At 40.4% G+C, this 27,564-nt stretch overlaps 2 protein-coding genes across 4 annotated transcripts in view; both read left to right on the top strand.

Annotated features, from left to right (window-relative positions):
- Window positions 1-27,564, top strand: part of LOC149232883 (uncharacterized) — a 509,382-nt gene that overhangs the window by 343,584 nt on the left and 138,234 nt on the right. For all 3 annotated transcript variants that reach the window (XM_089379539.1, XM_089379540.1, XM_089379538.1), the window contains 3 exons: window positions 25,232-25,264; window positions 25,394-25,513; window positions 26,012-26,149. In XM_089379539.1, coding sequence (XP_089235665.1) covers window positions 25,232-25,264; window positions 25,394-25,513; window positions 26,012-26,149 — 291 coding nt within the window. The remainder of the gene's footprint in view (window positions 1-25,231; window positions 25,265-25,393; window positions 25,514-26,011; window positions 26,150-27,564) is intronic.
- LOC149232884 (phospholipid-transporting ATPase 1-like) lies at window positions 583-8,106 on the top strand. Its single transcript, XM_089379536.1, is given in 5 exon segments — window positions 583-2,082; window positions 5,545-5,826; window positions 5,829-6,365; window positions 6,367-7,522; window positions 7,525-8,106. Coding segments are annotated over 5 exon segments (3,933 nt in total). The 5' UTR covers window positions 583-603; the 3' UTR covers window positions 8,004-8,106.

Below are 27,564 nucleotides of genomic sequence, written 5' to 3'. Positions count from 1 at the left end.
CGAGAAAAGTACTGAGAAGGGGCTCGCAAGCCTTCGTCATCGGCACACGCAGGTTCCAAGTTCGATTCTCAACAGAGACAGTCATCCGTTTCTTGACTACGGGAAAGCGCTTTCACTTGCAAGAAATTTTCAGGAAACAGATGGGAAAGCGATGGCATCTTCGATCGCGGAGAAAACCGCGAGAAGAGCAAGAGTGGGACCGATAACTTTCAGATGAATGGTTATCTTAAATATGTCATGATTTGGGGCTAGATTGGTGTTTCAGATGGCGTATTTTGAGTGGATGTCGAGACTGTCTAGGGTTTACATGGGGGCATTGCCGAGGCTAGAGTTTGAGGAGGAAATGCTGGTTGAGTGTGCAAAATGGCAAGTTAAAGGAAATGGCTTTCAATCTCATGTTATTGCAAATTCCAGTGATTATTACTTTCTGGCCTAGAACGGAAGCCTTTACTACTGTCGTCGTCACCTCGCACGGTGACTTCCGTTTCTCCCCCATTGAACAATGGAAGCTTTGATTGCCTTCGCAATGGAAATGGTTCCTATATCTCTCCTCCGATTCGATCTTTGAATTCGAGCAGGGATGAACCTCAGTTTCTCTTCGAGATGCCTTCCTTTGATAATACTAACGGTCCTTCGATGCCTGGAATACGGGGTTCAGGTTCAAGCCCTAACAAAAATCCTGGACAGAATCACAACCCAGATGCGATTCGTGTCAGTGAATTATATGATTGGGAAACTCAACAGGGTGTCTTTTCTTTAGGAGACGATTGGCAGGCTTTAGAGTTGGAACAGTGTGCGAATGCGAATTCTACCCAACGCCATGCCTCAAAGTCAAAGCCTGAAAGTTATTCATCGGAGCTCCACGGCGGTCCTCCAGGGTTATCGAATCGAGGCACATTTGAAATTTCCAGCACAACAAACATTCCTTCTCCCCAGAAAACCGAGGCCACGCGACGGCAAGCAGATTTAGCAAAGGGGCACCACGGATCAAAACCTTCGAGGACAGAAAATTCTACTACAGGTGATGCAAATGAGAGGGTGATTCATATCAATGATCCGGAGTTGACAAATGACAAATATGAGTTCACAGGAAATGAGATCCGGACTAGCAAGTACACTGTCATAACATTTTTGCCAAAGAATTTATTTGTTCAGTTTCATCGTGTTGCATATATCTACTTTCTGGTAATTGCTGCTTTGAATCAGCTTCCTTGGCTTGCAGTTTTTGGGAGGACTGTATCACTTTTCCCTCTTCTGTTTGTTTTATGTGTGACGGCCATCAAAGATGGGTATGAGGATTGGCGCAGGCATCGTTCTGATAGGAAAGAAAATAACAGGTTGGTAGAGGTGCTGCAGGGCAGTCAGTTTCAATACAAGAAGTGGAAGGATGTCAGGGTTGGGGAAGTTCTAAAGGTACATGCGACTGAAACTATTTCTTGTGATATGGTTTTGTTAGGAACAAGTGACCCGAGTGGAATTGCATATGTTCAGACCATTAATCTCGATGGGGAGTCAAATCTGAAAACCAGATATGCGAGGCAAGAGACTGCATCGAAGAAGCCTGAAACGGAACCTCCTTCGGGCATCATTCGTTGTGAACAACCAAACAGAAACATATATGGTTTTGTTGCGAACATGGAAGTTGAAGTTGGTGGGAGAAGCATTCCTCTTGTACCGTCCAATATTCTTCTCCGGGGTTGTCAGCTGAAAAATACTGATTGGGCAGTGGGGGTGGCTGTTTATGCTGGCCAAGAAACAAAAGCAATGCTGAATAGCTCAGGGACACCCTCGAAGAGAAGCAGATTGGAAGCATACATGAACAGAGAGACATTGTGGTTGTCTGTCTTTCTATTCATTATGTGTGCAGTTGTTGCAATAGGAATGGGTCAGTGGCTAGAGCGCCACAGGGACCAACTTGATACTTCCCCATATTTTAGGAAGAAGTATTTTACTAGCGGTGATGACAATGGAGAGAAATGCAATTATTTTGGTGTACTCATGGAAATCCTTATCTCATTTCTGAGTTCTGTGATAGTTTTTCAGATAATGATTCCAATATCCCTATATATATCCATGGAATTGGTCCTGTTGACCACTACTGGTCAACTGCCCATGTAGTGCGCCCCGTTTTTTTTGACAGAAAGAAGCAGCACCTGATCAGCATGTCTGTGCCATCCTGCCATCATCAGCAGTTTGATCTTTTTGATTGTAAACCCAGTCTGCATGTATTAACTGTAAATAATCTTAGCAGACATGAAGTCATGTATGTAATTTGCCTAGGTGGACCTAACTTTCTGATGATAATCTACGTCCCGGAAGGTTTTTTGTCTCACCGATCCATGGATCGGCAGAGTTTTCCTTCAAACCTGACCCCAAAGCCGAGATTGATTTTGTCATTAGAACTTTAGGAGAATCCTAGTGTGTTGATCTGCTAGATTATCGTTGTGTCGCAGAGCTGGGTGTTTTGTGAGGGTCTGTATTAAATGGGTTTGTCCCTTAAGATGTAATTTTGTAAAAGTCATGATGTAATGTGTCCTGAGGGTCGAGAAATGTTTTAAATCCCCTCATGAGTCCTAGGTCCTAGGTCCTAGGTGATGTTTCCAACGGCTTAGTTTGATGATCCATCTTAAAATGAATTAAAAAATTAAAAATGAATAAAAATAATAAAATAATAAAAAATTAAAAAATGAAGCAAAAACCCTAACTAATAAAATAATAATATTTTAAGTTAATAAATCGACGGATGAGATCAAGAGATGTCTTGATCCTCATCAACGGTCGAGATCAGTTCTACATGGATCACCCAAAACTAGCCGTTGGGATCATTTCCTTTATATAGGGTCTTAGGGGGTCATTTCAGATCATCTGATCTGTGAGTCTGTACTGAAAAGCTCTCTTGTAAATCTGATTTTCTGGTTAATAAAAAGACTTTGGGGTCCAAATCGTGTTGGTGTTGCTCTCTGGAATTGCTGTGAGATCTTTAATTTTCTGCATATTTCAGTTTTCAGCCATTAATCATAGCTTGTTTTTTTAGAGTAGTGTGAGCATAGGTATCTTGTTCACCTGCTAGGGTTTGAGGGCTGCTAGGGTTTCTGAAATAATGGCAGGTATCTCCATTATTTCCCGAGATCTAGCAGCTTTCTCTCTCTCTTTGCTGATGGTTGCTTGAGATGTGCAGGAAAACATTTTTTGAAGGAAATTTTGTGGGCGTTCGGGGAAGTTCTCGGTTGAACCAGCCAACTCCCGCAGGCTCTTCTGTGCAGAGCCCAGCTGATTGTGCCCCGGGTTAATCATTAAGGGTTTATTTTCTGTTTTACATGAGAAGATTTTCTTTCTGTTCGCAGTGAAGTTCAAATTTCTTTCTGATATTCTGAAAATTTTCTGTTATTATGGGTAAATTTGGCTGAAGAGGGCCCACAAATCTGTAAATTAAATCAGGCTGTTCTAGAACTGTAAATTTTTCCTTTTTCTGTAATTTTAATTTAGTTTCGAAGGGCTTTACTCCCAAATTTTGCATATATCTTCCGGTTTTGTTGTATATTTTGCAGGTTACAAAGGACCCTGACATTCTTGGTTTTCATCTTTTGCTGGGGAGGTGACTGTATATGAGAGAGCGTTTTAAGGAAAGGCACATTTTTTTTGAAATGCTGTAAGCATCAGTATGATCAGAGCCTATAAAGCTAACCGCACCCCTATTCGCTGCCAAAACCGCTGAATACGTTAAGGAAAAGCACAGATCAGTTGTCATATGCAATCCGTTTCCAGAAATCGCATATTTTTTTTTGTGAACCGACGCGCAGTCACATTTTGGGGTCTCAGCGTGACCCTGTCATGAATTCCTCCCTCCAGTTCACGTGGGCTGACACGAGTTTTCTGTGAAGAGATTTTTGGATGTGCATTGTTCTCCATCGAATGCAAAAGTTAAACGATTGTCTCCGTCAAGCATCTGCACGCTCACTTTCAAGCCATTTGCATGCACCCGGAGTGTAAGGCAAGTAAGAAGAGGGTTACGTTTTTTCACCCACGCACCTGCATATATAAAATCGATCAAGCCGTCTGCATAGGAATCGGATCTGGAGTTAAGTGTTACATTGAGGCTGTATGAAAGATTATTCCATTTCAAGTCGCAGACAGTGATTGAAGAAATTCTGGTAAGGCCGCATGAGGTTTCATGGCCTGAGCCCATCGTTGCAAGCGTCGTGCGTGGAGGTATTTCCGCCATAGTCACCGTCAATCCAGGTATCCATTTCGCTACGTCCGCAGGTAATCTCCAATCATCCGGGCCAGGTAAATTCCGTTGTAAAGTCTGCGGGTTGTGATTGAAGTCCAAGCATCACGCCATAGGGTCACTGCGTATTTCCCTGAGCATATATCTTTTGTAAAAGGTTTTGACTTGGTTCTCGTTTTGGATGCGTTCCGCTGTCTTAGTCTCAGTCGTAGGTTTATGTCTTAGGTTTTGTGATTTATGCTTTACGTTTTGGATCTTAGATTTAAAATTTAGGATTACTCTATAGTTTTATTTGTTTAGCTTTAAATCATATAAAATAAAAAAAATACGATTTGCCTTTTTAACCATAGGTTTGTTTAATATAGATTTTAATGTATAGCGTAGGTTTTAAGTTTTAGCTTTAAGTTTTTTTTATGGTATTTTAATTTTAATCTTAGTTTAGTTTTATTTTTTATGTTTTAGATTTTAAACTTCATTTTTATGATTTTAAAAGGAAATAAAAAAAATAAAAAAATAAAAAAGATTTTAGACTTAGGTCCATTTTTGGTATAGTTAAATTTTTTTTTTAGGAGTTTAGAATAGCTTTTAATTTTATGTTCTAGATTAAATTTTAATTAGATTTTAAATAGATTTTAAAATTTTGTTTCATTTTGGTTTTTTTTCAAACAAAAAATAAAATAAAAATCCAAAAAAATATTTCTTAAAGGGTTTTTTTTTAGGGTTTAGGTTTAGATTTAGAATTTTGGCTTTTTTTTAGTATAAAAAAAAAAAAAAAAAAAAGCTTTGAAAAAATATAAAAATCTTCGAAAAAAAGATTTAAAATGTTTTGAAAAATATTAAAATTTTGGAAAATTATTTTGCCAGATTTCAGATGCTTTCACGTTATATCTTTATTGCTGAGATCTAAAGTTTTCAAGCCGAGATACGAAATATGATATCTACGATTCTCGTGGTGATTTAAAGCTTTCATCTTTTCAAATTTTCAGCTGCTGGATATCGTTTTGGTCATTCTAAGAACATTGTGTTTTTAGCGGATGATAGATGATTGTTGTTCATGGTCCATCCTTTCATATCATTTAACAAGTAATCATTTAAATAAAAATCTCTTAAGTCACTGGTCTGCTAAATTAACCAAATCCATCGAGCCCTTTTATCATCGTATCTCGTGTCTCCCAACCAACTGGTCGACAGTTGGCCTCATCACCTCACAGGGACTACCCCCCTTAGCCGCGGGAGACAGGCTTAAACGGAGGGATCGGGGATCAGAGTGACAGCCCCCGGTCCGAGCGTTGTCGTGCCAATCTGCGCGACAACAGGTCCATTTGGGGCAGTCGTATTTCATGATTGGGGATACAAGGATCTATGACAGCAATTCAAATTCAAGGTTCCAGTGTCGTTCATTAAATATAGATGAAGACTTAGGTCAAATAAAATATGTATTTTCTGATAAGACGGGTACTCTGACAGAGAACAAGATGGAATTTCGTAATGCAAGTATATATGGGGTGAATTACTGCAATGGGAAAGTTACGATGGACTCTGTGGGCCAAGAATCAACTGGCAGGCATGAAGAGAAGGAAAGCATCGCAGAGACACTACAGAAGTACTGGATAGACAGGTTTGGAGGCCAAAGATTGAGGTAAAAGTGGATGCTGAGCTTGTTCGGTTGTTAGGTAAAAGTTTTTCTACACAGGAGAGAAAGGTTGCACATGAATACTTCCTCACTATGGCAGCTTGCAATACAATAGTCCCTACCATAATAGAAGGTGAAAGATCGATTGATTATCAGGGGGAGTCTCCCGATGAACAGGCTCTGGTATCGGCTGCTGCTGCTTATGGATACGCCCTTATTGAGCGAACTTCTGGACACATTGTGATTGATATATTGGGTGTAAGACAAAGATTGGATGTGTTGGGATTGCATGAGTTTGACAGTGTGCGCAAAAGAATGTCAGTAGTAGTTCGATGTCCTGACAATACTGTGAAAGTTTTGGTAAAAGGGGCAGATAGTTCAATGCTTAATATTATGTCCAAAACTCCTAATAACAATCAAGTAACATATATGGAAGCAACAGAGAACCATCTGCATGAATATGCATCACAGGGTTTACGAACACTTGTTGTGGGAGCAAAAAAAAAAAAACCTTAGTGATGAAGAGCTTGAAGAATGGCAGCATTCTTATCAGGAAGCCAGTACAGCATTAATTGATAGGACAGCATTGCTTAGGGAAGCTGCAAGTCTAATTGAATGCAATCTCAACCTACTAGGGGCCACAGGGATTGAAGATAAATTGCAAGATGGGGTCCCAGAAACAATAGAATCATTGAGAGAAGCGGGGATTAAGGTTTGGGTTCTGACTGGAGATAAGCAAGAAACTGCAATTTCTATTGGTCTTTCATGTAAGCTTCTTACTCATAATATGCAGCAGGTTATTATCAATGGCACCTCTAAAGATGCTTGCAAGAAACTTTTAGAAGAGGCAAAAGCTACATACAGAATAAGTCGAGTAGAGACAAGAAAAAGCTTTTCAAAAAGGCAGAAAAGTATTGATATTGCTCAGGCTGAGGGTATACAAGAAACTGAGGGTATACAGGCCTTTCCTGAGTCCAGGTCACATGTTATCAGACAGATTACAGATATCAATGATATCCCTAAGGACCATGGTACGGTAGGTGCAGCAGAGAGGCATCCACCCTTGGCACTTATAATTGATGGCACCAGCCTTGTCTACATATTGGAAAGTGACTTGGAGCAAGAGCTCTTTGATTTGGCAATATCATGTAGAGTAGTTCTTTGCTGTCGAGTTGCTCCTTTGCAAAAAGCTGGTGTTGTTGACCTCATAAAGAGCAGGACAAATGACATGACACTGGCCATTGGTGATGGAGCAAATGACGTTTCTATGATTCAGATGGCAGATGTTGGAGTAGGTATTAGTGGTCAAGAAGGACGGCAAGTTGTGATGGCATCAGATTTTGCTATGGGACAGTTTAAATTTTTGAAACAGTTATTACTTGTTCATGGTCATTGGAACTATCAACGTGTTGGGTATTTGGTGTTATACAACTTCTACCGCAATGCTGTTTTTGTTCTGATGCTTTTCTGGTATATATTGTACACAGCCTTTTCTACAACATCTGCCTTAACTGATTGGAGCAGTGTGTTCTATTCTGTCATCTATACGTCAGTGCCGACAATTGTAGTTGGCATTCTTGATAAAGATTTGAGTCACAAAACTCTGCTTCGCTATCCTAAACTTTATGGGTCTGGACACAGGCAGGAAAGTTACAACTTGGAACTTTTTGGCTGACGATGGCCGATACGCTATGGCAAAGTCTTGTTCTTTTCTATGTACCTTACTTATCATACGAGAACAGTACAATTGACATTTGGAGCATGGGGAGTTTGTGGACGATTGCAGTTGTTGTGTTAGTTAATGTTCATTTGTCAATGGATATTCAACGTTGGGCATTAATCACTCATGTTGCTGTATGGGGCTCGATTATTGTTACATATGCCTGTCTTCTTGTCTTGGATTCACTGCCTGGACTTCCAAACTACTGGACAATATATCAAATAGCCAAGTCATCATCTTATTGGCTAAATATTATCCTTATAACTTTTTTAGCACTGCTCCCTCGCTTTCTTTTGAAAGTTTTGAAGCAAAGGTTCTGGCCTTCTGATATTCAGATAGCTCGAGAAGCAGAAATACTGAGAAAAACGCCTGGCCATTTGTCTGTGAAGCTGACTGAAACTAAAGATTTACCTGGGCACTAGATTTTATTGAGGATGGGGTTCGTTTGTCCTGCCCAAGTAGCACTATATCAGCTAATAGCTTCTTTATCGAACGAAAATGTAGTGTGATAATTCAAGTGCGATTGCAAAGAAAGCAAGAACAAATTTGATTGGGAAACTATATCGAAGAATACAAATGTAGAAGATTGTAGATTAAAAAGAGAAAGGGACTCAAATACCAAGGATGCTGTGAATTGGGATGCAGTCAGATATGCTGATCTTGAAGATACTGCAGATGCCATCAAGGAACGAGGGATGAACAATGTTCTTGCAGGGAGAATAAAACGGTTTCTTGAGATGCTTCACACAGACATTGGCAGCATTGACCTAGAGTGGTTGAAGGATATTCCACCTGATGATGCAAACTGGCCTTCCCTGCCGATGATGATATGGACTCCTTGATGCTGTGAATTCCTTGATGATATGGACTTCCTGATGATGATAATATGGACGAGATTAACTCCTTGAAGAGTTGAACGAAAAGGAGTTGACGTATTCTCTAGAGATAAGTACTTTCTTGAATATTTTGATATTATGCTTTTAATTATTATTAGTCTCTTGTAAATTGTAAATTTTGCTTGGATGGATTCGTTTTTACTATTATTTATGCTCCAGTAACAAACAAGTGGTAATGATGTTTATATTCTTACAAACTTCTAGATATTCATTTTGTTTAGTCATCCTCCTTTATAATTACTAGGGGACTCACTCCTCAACCTGTCTTCTTCTATCTTGCATAGAAACCACAAGTTGTTGAATGGTTAGAATCTGCTCTTGCCTTTTATAATCAATGGTGCTCTGTAATGATATATTCTTCACTGTTGGATTGATGCAATTTAGGAACATCTTTAACAATTGTTTGAAGGCTAGTTCTGTTGTTACATGCCTACCTCATACATGAACAGAACCATCACATAAACCTTAAACCTCACACATTCTACTGCTGGTGCATTTGATTACAGTTAATACAGTCTTTTGTTATTGGCTCCTGTAGTTAATGTTCGGGACATTTCAATCTCTAAGATATTTTGCTGAGATGTGATGATAATTCTACTCTACTACAACCACGTAGATGTTCCTCCTTGATAATTGAGTTTGTATAAAGTTCCTCTATGAGACCTTTCTTCAAGTTCGTATGAAAACTTCTGTAGATGTTTTCTTAATAGTTTTTACTTCAGAAAATATATATACACTGTGGACAAATAACATTCAATGAGGCCTCTAAAGAGTCACATATAATATCTTCCTTACTCAAATTACCCCAGCTGTTATACATAATTTAGCCATATTATTATCACAATACCACAGTAAAAGATGTAGAATTCCCTCCTGTATATTCTCTTAGTTTCTAATAAAATTCTGAGTTTTGTGTGAAGGTTACAGTGATCCCTTTTTGCACATCAGTTGTTATCTGTTAGCTGTAGGTAAACAGTTTTCCACTATACTTCCAGTTAAATGATAACAGAACCAACCAATTGAGCTCAAGCGGTTATATATACCATTCACAATTATTCAACAAGGAATACACTGCTATTAAACACCATGTGATGAGGAACTAACTCAGAATTGCAAACAGCCATTAACTCATTCATATAGAGGCATAAAAATAACTGGTATAATGCATAGAACTTAAGTTCGGACCCTGGAATGTGCGCTGGCAAAAGATCTGGAAACAGTAGTTCACTTGGCATGAATATCAACTCCTTGGTAGTGAAACAGTCAATAGGATCGGATACTACGCAACATTCAGACCTAATTTAGCAATAAGATAAGTGATGAATACAACCTGAGCAAAGGTTCCATGAGCATAAATTCAACCCATAGGGCCAAGGTATTGAAAGAGTACTACCATTTAAACATAGAGCAATGTTCGGTGTATTATTGTTAAAGGAAATGTTGAGTTCAAAATATGTTCCCCAAATGTGTTGCATACCATACTTTGAGCTAGGTATTTCAATCAATTTATATATAAAAAAACACAACAAATAACAGTATTGTTAAAAAGAAGGAATTGAGATTTGTCTTTGCTAATGACTGTCCATATGATGCATTTTGTTACCAAGTAAGACAATAACCCAGTTAGTTGTTACTGGAGCAAACACATACAGATCAATGAAAGTTTGGAACATAACGATATGTGCTCGTAAGATCAAATATCAAGTGTCAGTTAGCAATTTAAAGTCATGAGTTTTATGCACAAACAATACACGAAAGAATGATTATATTGTAAATATGAAAGCTAATGACATGAATAGATTATGGCAAGGTATGTTATACTTTAGATGACATGTATGAAATATACATAAGCTATGTGTTTTTGAAAATATTAATGCACATGTTATAAATGCATGGACAAGTGTTTATGATTGCAGATAAAATCCGTTACCAAAATGACCACGTGATGACAGAAACTTCAGAACAATTAAGGCTCAAAGAGATTCCATGATAGGGTATTAACCCTGATTCTACTGGGAGGGGTGGAGGTGTTGCCCACCGTTTATCCTCTAAAACCTGGGGTCATGGGAGGATTGTGCGAGTCACGCTCCCCTAGACGTGTGATGATGATTGCCGGATGCCTACTGGGAAATCAGGTCGATATAGTCGACGCTGCCATCCTTAGAGTTTATGCATGGTTAGGTCAGTATAGCTGACGCCATGGCATACTCCAGTAGAGGACGGATAGGATGGGAGCGGAAGAGATTAGGAAGGATAGGATGATTTTTAGAATAGCTTGGGAACCTGGTTTGGGCAAGGCATGACCATTAAAATTAGAAATCTATCAGCGTTCAAAATCACAAATTTTAAAGTGTCCTCATGATCATAAATGAAAATTCAATCACATAATACAATCCTTACATACCCTAAAGGAATTATCAATATACTTTATAAACCCTTAACTTCGGGACGAAGTTCTTTTGAAGGAGGGGTGTATGTAACAACCCATCTCAATCACGAACAACATAGCAATATTAGCATGCATGTGAGGCATACATATGATAGCTACATATGCATGCATCATATACATTGCACTAGTATATATATATATACATCGACTATATATCGACTATTCATGGAGAATGTCTAAATATAAGATAAATGAATTAATTATCAAAGGTGTAAATTAAATACCTAATTCTCGTAAATAGAAGAAATATACACTCAGTAAGAAATATAGTTGAGTTTATTCATATGTTTACATATATAACCCAAAATGTGTACTAATAAACTAAACCCATAAACCTTATGATTAAACTTGATATTTTATAAAACATAAAATAATATGTAATATTTAAAATCATCATGGTCTTATACTATTTAAATTAAAGTACCAACTGTCATAATTAAAATAACACCATTCGATGTTGTGAGGATCTGATTCAATTAAAGGCAAATATCATGACAAAGCAGTCACCGCCTAACAAAATCTTATCCTTTCATAAAGGCGGTGAACAGATGCGTAGAGGGGGAGGAACCTCTGCTATTTAAAGGGAGGAAGGAGGATTTCAAAGGGGGGGTTGTTCTTTGCCTGTGGATGGGGAAGGTTGTATTTACTGTGAGTGGAAAAACTGAACCGGGTGCTGTTGAAGGAAGAAGGAGAGTGCTGTTGAAGGAAGAAGGAGAGGAAATTTATCCATACTGCTTATAATTCGGAACTATTGAGCCTTACTTGTTTTGAAGTCTCTGGGCACGGGGGAACGGTATGCATCGGTTGAGAAGCATACTGGATTGAGTATCTAGGTATACTCGGTTTGGCTGGGTGGTTTTGGTCATTCGGTAACGAGAGCGCTGGAGAAGTTCTGCAGCATCCTCATCGCAACAGCCGTAGCAGATCAGGTAAGTACTTCGTCAAATCTATTAATACCATTTCAGACAGTTTCAGCAATCTTTACAGTTTCACAGTTCAGTAATGGCTCTTAATTTAGTACGGCCACTACAGATACTCGGAGGAGTTGGAAGAAGAGGAGCATAATGGCCATGAATAGACTGAGAGATCAGGATAGGTTGGACAGAGCATCCAACTTCGTGGTCTGGAAGGCCAGGATCTTGTCCATTCTGGATAGATATTGCATCAAGGACTTTGCCTTGAAAACAATAGCGATCCTAGTTGACCTAGTCGAGAATGAGAAGTACAAGGAAGCAATGGCCAGGGCGAAGTGCATCGTCCTTGATGGGGTCAAGGATCATGTGGTGCCACATATTGCCGAGAAGGACACGGCAAAAGAGATGTGGGATACTTTGACGACATTGTATCAGGGCACTTCCGTGCAGCGCAAGATGCTATTTGAGAATCAACTGTGGTCATATCAAATGCAGAAGGAGGAGCAGATAGATCTATACCTCCTCAGATTGCAGGAGATTCGGGACCAACTTACTTCTATAGGGGCCATGCCGGATCAGGAATTTATGGTGAGGACCACCTTGAATGCAGTTTCCGAGGAGTGGGAGACATTTGTCCAAGGCATTTTTGGGCAAAGCTGCTCCTCCAGGATGGAAAGAGATGTGGGCAGCTCTTCACCAAGAAGAGATCAGATGGTTGACCAAGGCGAGGAGTATCAGCAAAGGAGGTTGAATCAAGAAAGAGGAGGAGGAGGATGTAGCTCTCGCATTTGCAGGACAACAGGGGAAGAAGAAGAAGGACATTTCCAAGGTAAAGTGCTTCCATTGTGGGGATTTGGGTCATTATGCAACCCAGTGTCCCAAGAAGAAGAATAAGGGAGAGGCTTCTGACTCCAAGGTAGCTTCGGCTATGGCGGAGAAAGAAGTCGAGACTGATGACGACTGTGCCATGAGTGCTTATGCATCTCTAGAGAAGAGGTGGGTTGACATCGAGTTGTAGTTAGGAGGACAAGAGAAGATGAGGGGTAGGATCCTTGAGTTGCCCAAACTCTTGGATCATATCTGGCTACGGGAGCCCTTAATGACAGTAGCAGAATGACGGATGTCGGGTAGAAGCAAGATGCAATGGAGCGACAAGGTAGTGCTAGAGTGCAGAGGTCTGTAGCAGCGCAGAGGGGGTTGTAGTAGTGCGAGAGGCATAGAGGTGTTTGCAGTACCACAGAGGGAGCACAGGATAGCAACAGAGGTAGCTTTAGCATCAGGAGGCTTCCAGATTGATAAGGATGTCAGAATTTGGGTAGATCAATTACTTACTTCTCGGTAACTGAGTTGCAGTGCAGCAATTAGCAGTGGCAGTGCTATGGGCAGCATGGGTAGCATGTTTAGAGGGAGCTGCAGTACAGATGTAGCAGTGGCAGTGGCAGTGTCATGGGCAGCAGTACATAGGATGTTAAGCAATGTTACACCAGGATGCGTCCCCTAAGGTTGGGTGCGTGCACGCCTTGCACCCCACGCACCTAGACGGGGGGACGTTTAGAGAAACGTTTCCCCACGTCCCCCTTTTGGGGAGATGCAAGGGGGACGTTTCCCCAGTGTGGGGGATGCGACTCCCCAAAAGGGGGACTCCTGGGCATCCCCCCTCAAAATGGGCTATGCGTCCCCCCTTGAATTTGCTTGTGAACAATGATTTATGACAGGAAAAACCTAGTATTTGACCATATTTTCCTACTAATGCTATGCAATTCATGGTAATGTTAAATTCTTAAAGTAAAAGTGACATTCTCCTTTATCTTTTATTTTCATCATTTTACTTAAATTTTTAACACTACCATGAAATGGCTCAGGATGTTTGAAAGTGGTTCCAACCTCATTGGTTTTCATATGGAGAAAGTAGAATTTAGATCTCACTCAAAATCCAGCAAACTTAACAGTTTTTCAAGAATTCAGGATTTGATGGATTGCAATGTTTCCATTGCATTTTGTCATGTACAAGGGTATGGAATTAGTATTTAATCAAGAGCACCAAGCCCTCTGTGTATTTTAGAGTGACTTTTAGACTTATCACTCCACTGTTTTTGAGTTTTAGCTATATCAATTTACTATTCTAGGCTTTAGATTTTAGTTTCTATTATAGTCTATTTTTTTTTAGTACCAATTAGATTCTAGAATGGTGAATAATGAATAATGAATATGGATCAGAGTATTTCAATATTGAATCTCGTGGTCTATGGATGAATCATGTATGTATTAGTAAGGATGATGAGTATGGATCAGTGTATTTCATTATTTAATTTAAATATGTACGTATTATTGTATTTATGCTTTCATTATATAATATGAATTTAATATATATATATATATATATATATATATATATATATATATAGATTAAAAAGGAAAAAAATTATATACCTCGACATCCCCTTGTCCCCCCCTAAATTTCCCTAAAATATGAGGGTACTCCCACACATCCCCTTTTTGCATCTCCCCGCACTCGTGTCTCCCCGTCCCGGAGTCTTGGTGGAACATTGATGTTAAGCAGAAGGCCAAGCATCAGCACATGTACCGGTGTGGAAGGATCAGTGTGATGGAGCATTACTAAAGCACATTCCTTGCTATGAGGGAGTGTTGATTTGTGGTAGCATCGAATGTGCTCTAGCCATGAAAATTGGTGGAAAGGCTAAAGCACATGCGATCTGCAAGACCCGGAAATGGTTTGGGGAAATTCGACCCAGTTAGAGAGATATTAAAATAATTAATATTTTTGATGGAGTTCCTAAGTCTAAACTTAGGAAAATTAAAATATTGGGTATTAATATAAATTGGGTGAGAAGGTTTTAAATGACATGGATAAAGCCAAATCTAATTTTAGTCGGTGATTAGAGACTTAATCTCGACTGTTGAAGACTCAACAGGAAAAGTATAAGAGGAGGCTTGACGGTCAGTTGGAGACACATTAAATTGATTAGTCAGTTCGATTTTTTTGGGGCGAAGTTTGCTGAGAAAACCGAACAAGTGATCTGAGTTGCAGTTGAGGGGCAGTGAATACATAGCAGAGAGGCAGAGTTGGTACTAGAGAGGCAGCGCAGAGCCCAGAGAGGTTGATGCAGAGGCAGTTGGAGGCTATGAAGAGGCAGTGAAGAGCTGTGTAGAGCCAAAGAGGCCAGCGTGTGAGACGCAGAGGGTCCACGGACTGACGTAGAGGCTCCAGAAGCTCATGTAGAGGCTCTAGAAGATGACGCAGAGGCTAGCAGAGCTGACGTAGGGCCTAGAGGCAGCGTTGGGAGGATTTTGTGGGACAGACTGGGAGCTGGATAGGGTGATGCAGTCCCTATCAAAGTGACGCAGAGCAGCAAAAGCTGCAATTGTTGTTGTGGGATCGTTCATCCGGTGATTTATCAGCCGGAATATATGTCTTCGAATGAGAGGTACTACTGCCGAGGGCATTCTCTGTTGGGTGAGCCATTTCTGGCACCCTAATTGTATTATGAAAACTGCATAATAATAAAACCCTTTGAATCGCTGCACCGATTTTCCCGCGTTGGGTTTTTCTGAGGACATTGGTCCAAAAATAACGGTGTCACTTGTGTGCTTGTTTACTTTCAGTGGATGTTCTATAAATGTTGATACTGTATTTGTATTTATTTTCAGTATTTAAATAGTAAATAACTTGTTAAGGAATTGAACAAGTAGGAAGAAATAAATCAGATAGTACAGGAAGAATTTCTAACGGGTTAAACTTAGAAATTCCAACAGGTCAATCGTCTGATCTCTTCCTGTCGAAGAGCTGCCCACATCTCCTCCCAAATGGGAAGAGAAGCCCTGCCCAAGATGCTTTGGACAAAGGTTTTCCAGTCTTCAGTGACTGCATTCAGGGCAGTCTTAACCATAAATTCAGCATCTAGTGTAGACCATATAGAAGTTTGCTCATCACGGATCCTTTGCAACCTGAGAATGAAGGGATCAATTTCTTCTCCCTTCTACATCTGAAACTGTCTCAGCTGACTCTCAAGCAACATCTTCCGCTGAACGGAAGTTCCCTCGTACAATGTGGTCAAGGCCTCCCACATCTCCCTTATTGTGTTTTTCTCAACAATATGTGGGATCACATGATCCTTGACCCCGTCCAAGATCATGCACTTTGCTTTTGCTTGACCCTCCTCGTACTTCTTGAGAGGATCAACATCAACCGGAACAACTACCGTCCTCAAGGCATAATCCTTCATGCGATTTTTATCCAAAACTGTCAGGATCCGGGCCTTCCAGATGACGAAGTTGGATGCTCCATCCAACCTGGCTTGATCCCTCAGTACGTTAATGACCATCTTTGCTCAAATGAATGTCGAATTGGTTCTCTTCTCCCTCTATCGTTGCTACCCTAGCAAAACTCGGATTTGGATATCTTTGGTGCTAGAAATCCTCTAAGGAACAAGCTCCCTCTAAATCTCGATTTCCTTCACGAAAATCCTTTATCCAACCACTATCGAACCACCCGTCTCTAATCACTCTTTGTTGCTACTTAGTACTGGATCTAGATTTCTTGGCAAGAAATCTTCTAAGGAACTGATTCCTTCTACTTTGCTTCTGCTCCACTAGTTATTGTTCTGCACCAACAGAATCAGCACCCCACCAGCAACTCTAGATGAAATTTGCGCTGCACCTCTAGCCACGTTAATCGGAAAAACAAGACTCAACAATCTTCGCACTAGCCCAGTAACCACTGCACTGCCGTCTGCAACAACAACGTCAGCCAATCAGGCTGACGCAGGCTTTGCGTGAGCCTCCCTTGGTGACAATGTCACCCCTCCTCTGCACTCTTGGCCTGAAACTGTGCTGTCTCTCAGGACAGTGGTCTTCACACACAGATTTCAATCTATCCTTTCACTGATGGCTTCAGTCCTCCTTGATCTGCAAGTGCTCAATACCATGTGAAAATTTCTGAATCTAACAAATCAGAAATCCTACTGCAGTAAACTGATTTGCATTACCTACTTGTGTTCTTCATTTTAACAAGTTATTTTCAGAAATATTAGAAAAATATTAATTCAAATACACTACAGCCTACACCAATATATAGATCAAGTACTGAAAAATAAATGAGACAATCACACAAAGGACACACTTATTTTTGGACTAAACGTCCCCGGAAAAACCCAGTGTGGGAAAACCGGTGCAACAGATATGAGGGTTTTATTATTAAGCAGATTTCTAAATACAACTAGGGTGCCAAATCCAGCTCACCCAACAGAGAATAAACCCGGCAGAAGTACCTCTATCCGGAGACAGATATTTTGGCGGATCCAGCAACTGGATGAAGAAACCCCACAGGTGATTGCATTATCCCTAGCGCTGTGTAGTGATGGTTGCTCCCAACTCTGTGCTGGAACTGCGTCACCTTCTCGACTCAAAAATCGATTTGCTGAATTGATGCCCAATCTACCTCACAGAAACCCCAGCGTTGCCTCTAAGTGACTGCATCAACCCTCCAGCCTTTGTGTCACCGTCCTAGAGTTGCGTTGTCTCTCCCTAGTGTTGTGTTGTCTCTCTGTTATGTATTCTCGGCCTTGGACGAAAGTCCCACTGCCGAAATGCCCCTCTCTGCACTAGAAGCTCACTCCGAAATTCTCAACAAACCACGCCCCAAAATTTCGATCTAGCTCAAGTACTGCTCTCATTGTGTGTATTCTCCAACTGACCCCAAGCCTTCCTTTATACTTTTCCTGTTGAAAAATCAACGTTCGTGATCGAATCTCTAATCAATGGCTGAGATTAAATTAGACTTGATCTTCGTCTCTTAGAAGCTTCTCACCCATATTTTCATTAATACCCATTAATATTTTAATTTTCCCAAGTTTAGACTTAGGAACTCCATTAAAAATATTAATTATTTTAATAAAATACATTCCAGGTGGAATTTCACCAAATGATTTCTGGGTCTTGGACATGTCATCTGTTTTAGCCCCTCCACAAAATTTCGGAGCTAGAGCACATCTGATGCTACCCAAAAATCAACATTACCTAGGTTGTTACATAATTAAATGGTCGTACCAGCATCATTTACATTACAAATTTGCAGAATGGGGTTACAATTACATAATAAGTTGTTGGTTGATAATTTCGATCATTTTACAAAAAATTGGCACAACTGCTTCCTTGGAATTGTGACAAAATGTGTGCAACATATCTTACAAGCCATTGTCTATTATAATCTTGGGAACATTTTTTGGCACCGTTTAATTTGAGCACTTTCTCTTGTGGTGAAATTTTTCATTTATTCATTGTTTAAGTACTTCATTGTCTTAAATTGAAAATCATTGTATCTTGTCCTTAAGTACTTAGGGTCTTTAACAATCTCACCTTAAGAGCATTCATTCATGCTTTGCACTTGCACCCTAGGCCTAGTTTTGCACTCATTAATTAACTTCCAAGCATAACCTCGGTCAATAGAGAGATAGGCCCACCTTTCTCACCTAGTTTGCGAAGTCTAGACCCTCTTTAGTGGTTAACACAGTGACTTTGCAGTCATCAGAGCCATAGTCTCTGCAGCGCTGGAGGCCTCAGGTGGTTAGAACTCAAGGGGAGGGATCGTTAATCAAGCCATAGCTTGCTTCCCCTTGGTTTCTCTCTCACAAACTACTCTAGAGACTAACTTCAAAACAATTGAGATGAAGGATTCACAAAGGTAGGCATATAATTTAAAATAAAACAAGTCTCTACATCTCACTTAGATCTTAGGCTTTGCATTTCATCCAGGATAGTGAAGCTTCCTAAGGCAGCAACTGTTCATCTGGTCACTTGGTAATAATTCATATAAATCAAGTATTTGACTCCATTAAGGCATTGGTCTTTCAAGATAAATCTAATCTAATCATTGAGCTTGCTAAATTAACCAAGTTGCTAGGCCATTCAGTTGTGTCTCCCAGACTTGTTGGTTTCCAACGAGTCTCTCATCTTCACATTTCATAGGGACCACCCCCCATAGTCTGCTATAGGGAGACAACTAGAATGGAGAGGACGGGATCAGAGTGACAGTCCCCTCTTTAGTGGTTAACGCAGTGACTTTGTAGTCATCAGAGCCATAGTCTCTGTAGCGTTGGAGGCCTCAGGTGGTTAGAACTCAAGGGGAGGGATTATTAATCAAGCCATAGCTTGCTTCCCCTTGGTTTCTCTCTCACAAACTACTCTAGAGACTAACTTCAAAACAATTGAGATGAAGGATTCACAAAGGTAGGCATATAATTTAAAATAATACAAGTCTCTACATCTCACTTAGATCTCAGGCTTTGCATTTCATTTAGGATAGTGAAGCTTCCTAAGGCAACAACTGTTCATCTGGTCACTTGGTAATAATTCATATAAATCAAGTATTTGACTCCATTAAGGCATTGGTCTTTCAAGATAAATCTAATCTAATCATTGAGCTTGCTAAATTAACCAAGTTGCTAGGCCATTCAGTTGTGTCTCCCGGACTTGTTGGTTTCCAACGAATCTCCCATCTTCACATTTCATAGGGACCACCCCCCATAGTCTGCTATAGGGAGACAACTAGAACGGAGAGGACGGGATTAGAGTGACAGTCCCCACCCTGAGTCGTTGTCGCATTTACCTGTACAAAATTGGCGACAACAGGACCTAAATTCTCTGTCTCATTTTGTTCTTGGTTGTCTTCTATTGTGCATTTGGCTTATGTTATATCTACAATTTCTTAACTAATATTGCAACAGAAAGAGTTTTTTGGAATAATTAATTGTTTCAACATGGAACATCAAAATTTCAACATTACCTAGGACCATCCATAGTCTAAAGTGAGAAAAGCACAACCATTGAGGTGAAAATGGTGATTTGCCTAAGTTTCCTTCAAGGTCTCATCCTCGTGCTTAGGACTTTTACATCTAGTGAGAATCTAGGAGGTTATTCCCCCTTGGGCCTCTTGAGAGCCAATCAAAAGTGAGGGAGAAATTGTATTAAGGTTATAATGGTATGAATCCCATCCGTTACACCAAGGTTTCATCAATGGTTGGACTTTCCACTTGGATGCTAGTTTAGGCAGTAACAAAGTGGAATATTAGAATAGAAAACAGGGAGAAGATTATCACATAGAAGGGAATCAAAAGCCATAAGGTGTATTGTACTCCATATTGAGACAATCTTTCTTTGTATCATGCATTATTATCTAAGAGGAAAAGAGCAAGGTAGAGTCCACATTTCTTGTTGGGTTTTCCACATTGTGTTTCCTAAGTGCATCTTGTGTTCACTATGTTAATGCTGTGCTTTATTTTTGCTAATGCATCTTTTCTCTTGTACTCTAGTTTATTTCAATATTTTGAGTTGTGTGCTACTAAAGTTCTAATATGATATCATAGTCATGAGTAATCACTACATAGTATAGCATAGCCTCACAACATGCTTCTAATATTACATCTTAATCATAAGTAACACTACATAGTATAGCATAACCTCATGGTATTTACAGTGGCATTTTGAGACCTATTGTAATGAATGGAATAACCACGGCAGTTAAAATATCATATTTGAGGAACTTGGGAGACAAAATATCTCAATGCTATCATTTATTTATATCATGTTGATTTGGGTAGCATCGGATGTCCTCTAGCCACGAAAATTGGTGGAGAGGCTAAAGCACATGAGATCTCTAATACCCAGAAATGGTTTGGGTAGATTCTAAACAGTTTGGGAGATATGAAAATAATTAATATTTTTAATGGAGTCCCTAAGTTTAAACTTGGGGAAAATAAAATATTAATATAAAACTGTGTTAGAAGGGTCTAAAAGTCATGGATCAAGCCAGAGTTAATCTTAATCGTTGATTAGGGACTTAATCCTAGCCGTTGAATTGTCAACGAGAAAAGTATAAGAGGAGGCTTGAGGGTCACTTGGAGAACACACCGAGTTGATCAAGAATTCGATTTTTTGGGGCAGGGCTTGCTGAGGAAATCGAAGGAGTGATAAGAGTTGCAGCTGAGGGGCAGTGAATACACAAGCAAAGAGGCAGAGAGGGTACCTGGAGCATCAGCGCAGAAGTCAGGAGAGAGGGATGCAGAGCCAATTAGAGGCCACGTAAAGCTAGTCAGGGCCCACGCAGAGGCAACCTGGAGCTGTGCAGTGCTAGAGAGAGCCAGCTTGGGTGATGCAGAGGCTCTAGAGGCTAACGCAATGCCTCCAGAGGCTGACACTGGGATGACGTTGGGCCAGAGATGCTGACACTGGAGATTTCGTGTGGCAGATTGGAGCTGAGAGTTGTGGGATTGTTCGTTCGGGGTTTTAGCTGAAATATCTGTGTTCGACTGAGAGGTACTACTGTCGAGATCATTCTCTGTTGGGTGTGCCGATTTTGCACCCAGATTGTATTCTGAAGCTGCTTAATAATAAAACCCTCAGATAGCTGCACTGATTTTCCCGCATTGGGTTTTTCCGGGAACATTGGTCCAAAAACAACAGTGTCACTTGTGGGCTTGTTTTTCCTTCAGTTGATTATCTGTAATGTGTTGAGCATGTACTTGTATTTATTTTCAGTATTTACATGGTAAATAACTTGTTAATCAAACAAAAAAAGTAGGCAGAAATAAATCAGAAAGTACATGAAGGATTTCTAACAGTTAGACTTAGAAATTCCAACATGGTATCAGAGCGTGGTTGTAGATGACAGGAGAACTGAGGGAATTAGCTGAGCAGAGCAGCAACAACAAAAACAACTGTCCCGAGTGACAGAAGTTGTTCCTAGCGAAAAAGCAACAAGGAAGGGGTGACCCAATGCCTGCGCCATCAAGTTTGAGCCAAGAGAAGGATCAGCGTAGTGGCAGAAAGGAGCAGACCTGACCTACACAGTGCCCGGTCATCTTTCTTAGTCAGGAAGGATTGACGCCTGTGGCCAGGAGGTGCGGATTTTGCTAATGTCGGGATTATGCAAAATCTAGAGGCTCTAACCTTCAGTTTGTTGGGGCATAGGAGGCTGTGGAGAAGTTGCAGAGTGATGTTGGTGGTATTGTGGTCAGAACAATACCTAACAGGGCAAGACCAAGGAGGAGGGAGTTGCTACCAAGAATTTCTAGCCAAGAAATCTGGATCTGTGGTGCAGTTGCACTAACGATCGAAGTGGGGGCATCTCGACATTAGCAGAGGGGTTTCCAGGAGGGAAATCGAGGCTCAGAGGGAGTCATACCGAGAACTTCCAAGAGGGAAGTAGAGAGACTCGAAAGAGTCGAAAGAGGAGCAGCGAGATGGCAGTGAATGGGGTAAGAGATCAGGACAAATTGGACGGAGCCTCAAAATTCGTAGTCTGGAAGGCCAGGATCTTGTCCATTCTAGACAGGAATCGTCTCAAGGACTTCGCCTTGAAAACGATAGCGATCCCTGTTGACCCGACTGAGAAAAATAAGTACGAGGAGGCAATGGCGAGGGCCAAGAGCATCATCCTTGACGGGCTCAAGGACCATGTTACACCAGATATTGCCGAAAAGGAAATGACAAATGCGATGTGGGAGGCCCTGACGAAATTGTATCAGCATACTTCCATGCAGAGGAAGATGCTACTAGAAAATCAATTGCGGTCATACCAGATGCAGAAGGGAGAACAGATCGACACCTTCGTCAGTCGATTGAAGGAGATCCGGGATCAGCTGACTTCCATAGGGGCCACGCCGGATCAAGAATTGATGGTGAGGACAACCTTGAACGCAGTCTCAGAAGACTGGGAGGTGTTTTTCCAGAGCATATTGGGCCAGTCGACCCTTCCAAATTGGGAGGAATTGTGGGTGGCTCTTCGTCAGGAAGAGATTAGAAGGCTAACCAAGGCAGGAAGCAGTGGCAAGGGGTTCAAAATCAAGAAGGAGGAAGAGGAGGATGCTACCCTAAAATCTGAGGGAAAGCATGAGAAACGAAAGAAGAAGGACCTCTCTAAGGTCAAATGCTTCCACTGTGGGGAACAGGGTCATTATGCGAGCCAGGGTTCGAGGAAGAAGAGCAAGGGAGAGGCTTCTGAGACCAAGGCTGCGCCAGCAAGGGTGGAGAAAGACATAGAGATAGATGATGACCATGCCATGAGTGCTCATGCACCTTGTGAGAGGAAGTGGGGAGACATCGAGCTATAGTCAGACAGACTACAGTCGATGAGGCGCAGGATCCTCAAGGTACCCAGCCTCTTGGATTATACCTTGCTACGGGAACCCCGAAGAAGAGTAGAAGTATTGGCAGATGCTAGTAGAGACGAATGCAAATGGAGCGACAGAGGGAGCTACAGTGCAGGATTCCCGGGACAGCGTGAGGCAGCAGTGTGAGATGCATGGAGTTGTTGCGGCAGCGCAGAGATTAGAGAAGGGGCACTTGTGAGCTACAGAGGGAGTTTCAGCATCGTGGGTGTCTCTAGCCTGACAAAGATGTCAGAGTTGGGAGATCAGTTACTTACTTCTCAGTAACTGAGTTGCAGTGCAGCGGTTAGCAGTGGCAGTGCTATGGGCAGCATGATGCAGCATGATGAGAGGGGCTGTCGTATGGATGCAACAGTGGCAGTGGCAGGGCCATGGGTAGCAGTACATGATGTAGCAGTGATGCTGGGCAGCAGGCCTAGCATCAGCACCAGGACCGATGCAGGATGATCAGGGTGATTATCAATGAAGAGTATTACTAGAGCACAATCCTCACTAAGAGGGAGTGTTGATTTGGAGTAGCACCGGATGTGCTCTAGCCACGAAAATTGGTGGAGAGGCTAAAGCACATGAGATCTCCAATACCCAGAAATGGCTTGGGCAGATTATAAAAAGTTTGGGAAATATTAAAATAATTAATATTTTTAATGGAGTCCCTAAGTCTAAACTTAGGGAAAATAAAATATTAATATAAAATTGTGTTAGAATGGTCCAAAAGTCATGGATCAAGCCAAAGTTAATCTTAGCCATTAATTAGGGACTTAATCTCGGGCGTTGAATTGTCAACGAGAAAATTATAAGAGGAGGCTTGAGGGTTACTTGGAGAACACACCGAGTTGATCAAGAATTCGATTTTCTGGGGTAGGGCTTACTGAGGAAATCGAAGGAGTGATCAGAGTTTGTTGAGGGGCAATGAATACAGAAGCAGAGAGGCAGAGAGGGTATCGGGAGCATCAGCGCAGAAGCCGGGAGGGAGGGACGCAGAGCCAGCGAGAGGCCACACAAAGCCAATCAGGGTCCACGCAGAGGCAGCTAGACGCTGTACAGTGCCAGAGAGAGCTAGTGTGGGTGACATACAGGCTCTAGACGCTGACACAGGGCAAGTTGGGGTGATGCTAGGCTAGAGAGGTTGACGCTGGAGATTTCGTGGGGTAGCTTGGAGCTGAGAGCTATGGGATTGTTCATTCGGGGTTTTAGCCAAAATATCTGTCTCCGATTGCGAGGTACTATTGCCAAGATCATTCTTTGTTGGGTGAGCCGGTTTGGCACCCAGATTGTATTCTGAAACTGCTTAATAATAAAACCCTCAGATAGCTGCACCGGTTTTCCCGCATTGGGTTTTTCCGGGGACATTGGTCCAAAAACAATGGTGTCACTTGTGTGCTTGTTTTTCCTTCAGTTGATGATCTGTAATGTGTTGAGCATGTACTTGTATTTATTTTCAGTATTTACATGGTAAATAACTTGTTAATTAAACAGAACAAGTAGGCAGAAATAAATCAGAAAGTACATGAAGGATTTCTAACAATTAAACTTAGTAATTCCAACATATCAACATTTTATTTTCAGCAAGCTAAACCACATTTAATGTTAATGGAACTAGCAATTACTGTTCATGTTAATCTTTCATAATCCTTTGCCATTGTTGTGATGTTTAGGCATACATGTCATGCTCGTAGATAAACTTTAAACCAGTGTCACAAAAATCAGATTCAGAAATAACTTGCAAGGGTCAAAAAAATGATAATTGAGAAAAAAATTGGCAGCCACACAAGTTTTTCAAATGCGCAGCAATTTTTTTAGCAGACCAATTTCAAGGCAAATTTTCAGCCAGTTTCTCAGATAGAGATTAACTCAATGACTAATCAACAATTTCATTTTCAGCCAGTTTCTCAGCTAGAGATTAACTCAATGATTAATCAACAATTTTCCCATGAATTAGTTTGACTTGTATTGATTATTAATGTTAGTAATGAGTTAATATGGTAACACTAAATTTATTTGTTTTTTAAGCATGCCATGCCAAAACAATCAGACTGATCCCTTCTATATTGGCTTTGGTTGCAGTAATCTAATGCCTGCTTGACTGATCTTCCAAGTTATTTATTCTGTCTGGTCTGTGTTTAATGTAATGGGATATGCAGTCCTCTTGTATGCTTGTTTCTGATCTCTGAATAGGTCCTCATTATTTTTAATATTGTTTCCATGCAGGCAATTGGATACGAATTGGGGCGCCCTCTAAAGGTAAACAGTTTCTTAATAGATTCAGGAAAAATAAACCCACTCCAGTTTCATTGGACACTTTACATTTATTTTGTGTTAATTATTTTCTTCCTGAGTTCATTTGGTGGAATTCATGATCTGGACTATCAGGTGGTAAACTGTGCGCAACTAGTATCAAGAGAAAACAGTGATAAGACAAGTTCTAACATTTGCTTAGTATTTAAAGATGCCCGGCTTATGGATGCCGTTCTTTTGCTGGAGGACTTTCAGGTTTTATTCTTCTCTTTTTGTAGGAGGAAATGTATCTTTATTTACATTTTCATGGAGATCACATCGAGAGTTAGACAAGGCACAAGCCTGTTGATGAAGGACATTTTCCCAACTGTGCAAGTAGGCTAGCCCATCAGCCCCGGAGCCCTGGCTCCAAGATCTAGAGAATCCTTATATATGATATTAATTAAAGCCTAAAGGCCATCAATTCAGCACAGATCTTCATAATCAAATCATCATTAGAAGCTGAAAGTTCTCCTGGGTTAAGAGGGGTGGAGTCAACATTCAAAGTGACCTGACACCATTTCCACATGAAATATAGAGCTGTATGGGACAATAACCCCCAAAGTTCTCATCTTCCTGAAATATCTTCCAACTGTCATAGACCATCCCCTTTCCTTGAAGCATATTATTTAGAATAATTGATTATTTTCCTCATTTGACCTTTATGTAGAATTGGGTTCTTTTTTCCCATTGTGACTAATTGTTTCTGTGCAGATCATTGCCTCTGAAGAGGCTTCTTCTAGGGTGGGTATGACTAGTGTTTCAGCCTGGTCAGATGTTGCTATTGGTCTTCTTTTACACGAGCTGCAGCGTTTTCCAGGCATTTGTATCCTTATCGCAAACTTGACACAGGTTTGATAGCTGGATGGAGTTAATTTGATATGTTGAATAGTCTGTTGAATTGGATGTATTTGGAATGTTGATATAAAAAGTGGAAATTTCAGTTGTATATATCGTAACAGTATGCTATGGTAAAGGCAATGTAATAATTGTCAGAAGTGTCAATAGTACATATTTGAATAAAGATTAAGAAAATCTTTGCACCAAGTGCGTAAGTAATTACTTACTCAAGACAAATCTGCATGTGACTATACCAGTTCTTTTCAAATTTTGCATAAATCTGCTTGTGACTGACTATACCAGTTCTTGTCAATGTTGCATAAATCTGCTTATGACTATACCAATTATTTTCAATGTTGCAACACTGTGAGGGAAAGTATATTGCTGAGGGTCCAGAAAGAACTTATCTGAAAATATTGGAAAATAGGAAAATATCATCTAACTTAAAAAATACATCTGAAGTAACCACCTCCCTTTACCCCTTTTATGGGCAAATGTAATTGCGAATAACTGCTTTGTTCTCAATCCCTTTCTTTCCCTCTTCAAAATGAACAAAATTCCAAGATCTCTTGACTTGGCTGATATTTTCCCTTTTGTCGCAATACATCCAAAATTTGATAAAATTGTCATGGGAGAATCATGATATAAGGCAATGCTGGCAATGATCACTAATATTTGCAACACGAGTTATTTTTATAATTTGGACATGTCTTGAATTTCTTAACAAAGATAAACTTGTGTGGTTCTTTGTTTTTTTTCAAAACTGTCTTATATACACGAAAATACCTACATCAACAAATCTAAAAGGCAAAAAAGTATATACTATGTACAATGGAACTTATATCATCTTCCTCAAAACTACTAGTGCATAAATAAAACTAGAATATGCCACTACATCTAGGGATTTGGTATCCTCTATTAGAAAGACCCCTTTGGCCAACTATTGCATACGTACCTCATCCCTAAACATGAAACAAAAAGTAGACAAGGCACTAACCTCATGACTGTTAACAAAGGTATATCAGATCTTCCATAGAGTTAAAAAAATCAAGAACCACAGCCAATGCCAAATGCCAATGAAGGATTTACACACCAAATAATTGCAGTCATTTGAGAGGGCCAACCTCCAATCGACTATCTCCTGAAGGAAAACTGAGTACTAATCTTGGGCATACTACAATGCTTTCCTCGCAAATTAACAGTCCTAAAATATATGCTTTATTATCTTTGGGTGCTGGAAAATTAGGCAAAGACCATTAAAAAACCAAATTGGCCAACCTAGTCTTGGAAGGAAGCCCCTAATATATAACCAACCAAGCAAACACTGTCAACTTATAAGATGTTTAAATTTCCAAATACCAGACAAATTCATTTTCTCACGGCAATTGATTTTATTCCCAGCAATTTATTTATTTAGCCAAATAAAC

The sequence above is a fragment of the Pinus tabuliformis genome, chromosome J, assembly GCF_031772625.1.
Source record: "Pinus tabuliformis cultivar Carrire ecotype Pingquan chromosome J, CPIR1, whole genome shotgun sequence".
NCBI lineage: Eukaryota > Viridiplantae > Streptophyta > Pinopsida > Pinales > Pinaceae > Pinus > Pinus tabuliformis.
Note: the sequence above shows the minus strand (reverse complement) of the source record. Positions and strands in the feature narration are given on the sequence as shown.